This window comes from Carettochelys insculpta, chromosome 1 (genome assembly GCF_033958435.1).
Source record: "Carettochelys insculpta isolate YL-2023 chromosome 1, ASM3395843v1, whole genome shotgun sequence".
NCBI classification, from domain to species: domain Eukaryota; kingdom Metazoa; phylum Chordata; order Testudines; family Carettochelyidae; genus Carettochelys; species Carettochelys insculpta.
Window position 1 is genome coordinate 238692291 of NC_134137.1, and position 4562 is coordinate 238696852.

Sequence of the window (4562 nt, forward strand, 5' to 3'; positions counted from 1 at the left end):
CAGCCCCGGTCTCCCGGAGGGAGCCGCGCCCCTGCCGCGATCACTGGCGCGCCGCGCTGCCTCGCTCGGTGCCGCTCTCCAAGGGCAACAAAGGCGGCGGGCTGCGAGGAGCCCAGAGAGCGGCGCGCGGGGAGAGGCGGAGGCGGAGGCTGCGCCAGGCGCCCCTTGCCGGACGGGCAGGGCGCGCCCCGATCTCTCCCCCCCGCGTCCCCGGCCTGGCTGCGTGCTGGCGGGGGGCGCGGGCGGAGCCGGGCGGGCACATCCCAGCCCGTGGCGCGGCTGGAGCAACAGGAGGAGCGAGGCGGAGGGAGCGGGGACTGCCGCAAGGACGGACTGAGCCGCCCCGAGCGGCGTGAGACCCGGAGCAGCCGGGACCCCGGAGCGGGGAGGCCAGCGGGGAGGCCGGCGGGGGGCGGGAGCGGAGCGGAGGGACAGACGGACCCAGACCCCAGCGGGGGGAGGGGAGCGGAGCGGAGGGACAGACGGACCCAGACCTCGGCAGAGGTGGGGGAAGGACAGACGGACCCAGACCTCTGTGGTGAGAAGGGAGCGGAAGGACAGACGGACCCAGACCCCGGCAGGGGGAGGGGAGCGGAGCGGAGGGACAGACGGACCAGACCTCGGTGCGGGCAGGGGAGCAGAGGGACAGACAGACCCGGACCCCGGCGGGGGGAGGGGAGCGGAAGGACAGACGGACTTAGACCCCGGCAGGGGGAGGGGAGGACAGACGGATGTAGGCCACTGTTGGGGGGAGGGTAGCAGAGGACGGACAGACAGACCCTGTCCTTAGTGGGGGAGGGGAGGGCCAGGCCCAGACCTAGCATCAGCGGGTGGCAGGAGAGCACACCTTGCCCTGGGCAGAGTGGGTGCAGCAGGCTCTGGACTCTCCTGCCACCTGCCCGCTAGGCTTTGCTTCCTTTGCTGTGCAGTGCAGCTGGCATGAGGGCGGAGGAGCCCCTGTCTCTTGCTGGGGCCCGGGCCGGAGGTGGCTGCGGGGAGGCAGAGGCAGCTGGGGAGGAGCGGAGCAGCAGCAGCAGTTGCTGTAGCAGCGAGCGCCTGGTGATCAACATCTCCGGGCTGCGTTTTGAGACCCAGCTGCGGACCCTCTCGCTCTTCCCCAACACGCTCCTGGGGGATCCCAGCCGCCGGATGTGCTTTTTCGACCCATTGCGCAACGAGTACTTCTTTGACCGGAACCGGCCCAGCTTCGATGCCATCCTCTATTACTACCAGTCTGGGGGCCGGCTCCGCAGGCCCGTCCATGTACCCCTGGACGTCTTCATGGAGGAGATCCGCTTCTACCAGCTGGGTGAAGAGGCCATCGAAACCTTCCGGGAGGATGAGGGTTTCATTCAGGAGGAGGAGAAGCCCCTGCCTCAACAGCACTTCCAGCGCCAGGTGTGGCTTCTTTTCGAGTACCCAGAGAGCTCCGGGCCAGCCCGGGCTATCGCCATTGTCTCAGTGCTGGTGATCCTCATCTCCATAGTCATCTTCTGCCTGGAGACCCTGCCCGAGTTCCGGCAGGAGAGCAAGGGCACACAGCCTGGCTTTGCAGAGAGCGCGCATGGGGAGGACCAGCTGTTCTTGCTTCCCGAGCAGCCAAATGGCACTCCGTCCCCAATGCACCTCTCTCCCAACACTAGCCCCTTCTTCACCGACCCCTTCTTCCTCATCGAGACTCTGTGCATCATCTGGTTCTCCTTTGAGCTACTGGTGCGCTTCTTCGCCTGCCCCAGCAAGCCCGAGTTCTCCCGCAACATCATGAATATCATTGACATTGTGGCCATCATCCCCTACTTCATCACCCTGGGCACCGAGCTGGCTCAGGAGCAGCAGCAAAGACAGCAGCCTAGGACCACCACCAACAATGGGGGCCAGCAGCAAGCCATGTCCCTGGCCATCCTCAGGGTCATCCGCCTGGTCAGGGTCTTCAGGATCTTCAAGCTTTCCAGGCACTCCAAGGGGCTGCAGATCCTGGGGAAGACCCTGCAGGCCAGCATGCGGGAGCTGGGGCTCCTCATCTTCTTCCTTTTCATTGGGGTGATCCTCTTCTCCAGCGCCGTGTACTTTGCTGAGACTGATGACCCCGACTCTTTATTCACCAGTATCCCAGATGCTTTTTGGTGGGCAGTAGTGACCATGACCACTGTGGGCTATGGGGACATGTACCCTATGACAATTGGGGGCAAGATCGTGGGCTCCTTGTGTGCCATCGCTGGCGTGCTGACCATCGCCCTGCCCGTACCTGTCATCGTGTCCAACTTCAACTACTTCTACCACCGAGAAACTGACCAGGAGGAGCAGTGCCAGTACACCCACGTCACCTGCGGCCAGCAGCAGTCTCCTTTCTCAGAGCCTAAAAAGGGGGACAGTGATCAGTCCCTCAGTAAATCAGAATTTCTGGAGGCAGAAGATTTAGAATCTATTAAATACCCCAACTTCATTCCAACAAGTAATCAGGGCTACAGAGGGAAGAAAATGCTCACAGAAGTGTGATCAGGGTGTGGCACAAGGTGAGGCTTTTCCAGTTCTACTGTCCTCATCCCATTCTTCTGGATCCCAGAGGCAGAGCCACAAGCTGTTGCACATTCTCTCTCCTGGCAGCAGCTGCATACTTTCAAGACAAAACACCAGGCTGCAAATTATGATACTGAAAACAAATGGCTTGTGATTTGGACACTCCTGTCTTTGTTTGTGATGTCTGATTAGATTGCGAAATTGGACATTCTTTTGGGAGACCACCTGTTTCCTTCTCCTTCTCCTTCCATTTTCTGTTTGGTGTGAGGAGGACCTTTATTCCCGTTGTAACTCTGTAGGCTAATTTTTCTAGTACAGCTACAAAAGAAAAGCCCAAGCTACCTTTGCTACTAAAAGAGTTGCCAGGGAATAGGCAATAGTCTGCTAATATCTATCTCAAACCATGCCCACCATGCAATTGTCTTGGGAGAATGGTAATGTCCAGGCTTGCATTGTGATCTACAAATGTAGGGAATGACTTTCTTCTGATACTGTCCCTGGTTTGCACAGCAGTGTGCATGTAAGGGTCTGTTTTTTATTAGATGTTCATATCTAAAAGCACTTTAATTTTTAACTAGCTGTGGTGATAGAAGTTGTGACCAATATTTGCCATCTGTAGCACAGCAGAAACAGGGCTTTTTTGATGTATAGGCTAAGTGATTATTTTCTTGTTTGTTCTGTTTGAACAAATTTCATTTTTGTTTCCATTGGTGCCTCAGCATTAATTAGCATTTATCATAGCAACGTTAGCTGTGTGCCTGCAATTGTCTTCCTAGACAAGGCATGTTTGGGTTAATTCCTTTGTTGTCTGAGGCATTCCCATGTAATTGTTTTAATGAAATGTATTTTATGCTACACGTATCCAATTCTGTACACAGAACTATGTGAGCAATTGACTTCATTAGGGTGCACAACTGTGTATTGAAGAGCTTGTGTGCAATGCTGTAGTTACACTTCTGAAGTCTTCTGATGTGCGTAAGTGCAAAATGGGATTTACATCAGTGTGACCAAACCAACGTGGTAAATCACAGAGTGCAGATGTGTCATGATGGGGTATGGAGCAGCACCAGTGCAGATTTCTCCAGTCTATCTAGATAAATCCTAAAGGCGTAACTGGGGATCATTTGAATGAGAACTTTGGAAAGACCGTTGCTGCCTTTACAAGAAATACCCAAAATGTAAGTTTGGATGGGAGGTGCAGCTGCATCAGTCACATACTTCAGGTCTTGTGAGGGCAATATTTGTCAGAGGTGCAAAAAGCATGCTGTGGTCTGAAGCACCACGCGTATCAGGGTGCACATTTTACATCTCAAGGTAAATTTATTGTGTCCTAGATTTTCTCGCTATTTCAAATATTTCTGCCTTTTTCTGACTTTAAAAATTGCTCAGATGCCCTTTTTAGAGAGAAAATGCGGGAGAAGGAGAAATGGATGCTTAAAGAACACACGCATAATCTACCCCAACAAGGAAATGTCTTTTAAAATTGAATGTGTATTTTGCATGCATGTGTGTGTGAGAGAGACAACCATTAATGCATTGTGCTATGTTATACATGATATATGTTATACATGTATTGCCTGTTTTGCATATTGCCTATAATGTGTAATACATAGAACAGTGTACATAATCTATATATACCTTTCCTGCATATTGTGTGTATTTTGTGCTGCAGCAAAAAGCAGGGTTGTAAGAAATAGGAAAAAAGCCAAATTAAAGGTGTATTCTTTATTGAAATGTGTTGCTTGGCCATCAGGTTTTAAGATAGAACTGTTGGGATTGTGAGACGGTAGCAGTTAGAACAGGTTTGCACTTTTGTGGCCCAATAATTCCCCCAGTGTTCTGGGATTTGGTTCTTAGCCTTGATTGACTTTGTCATGGTCTCTCCTCATTTAGGCCGTGATACTGCACTGAGAACTGCGTGGGCAACACTTGTGCTAACCCTGTGGATATGTCTCCACAGCGGTTGTTATTTCGGGATACAGTGGTATCCCATCCCGAAATGCCTACCCGTGTCTAAGCAACGTGCCCATTGTCTCGAAACAGTT

General features: G+C 53.4%; 1 protein-coding gene across 1 annotated transcript; it reads left to right on the forward strand.

Moving 5' to 3' along the window:
- The first annotated feature begins 816 nt into the window (after positions 1-816).
- Positions 817-4227, forward strand: KCNA6 (potassium voltage-gated channel subfamily A member 6). The gene has a single exon (XM_074983658.1). It carries the CDS (start codon positions 940-942, stop codon positions 2494-2496), a length of 1557 nt encoding a protein of 518 aa, XP_074839759.1. The 5' UTR covers positions 817-939; the 3' UTR covers positions 2497-4227.
- The last annotated feature ends 335 nt before the right edge of the window (positions 4228-4562 follow it).

What these genes read in the sequence shown, in the direction of transcription:
- KCNA6 (XM_074983658.1), top strand. Translation starts at nt 940, where the DNA reads ATGAGGGCGGAGGAGCCCCTGTCTCTTGCTGGGGCCCGGGCCGGAGGT.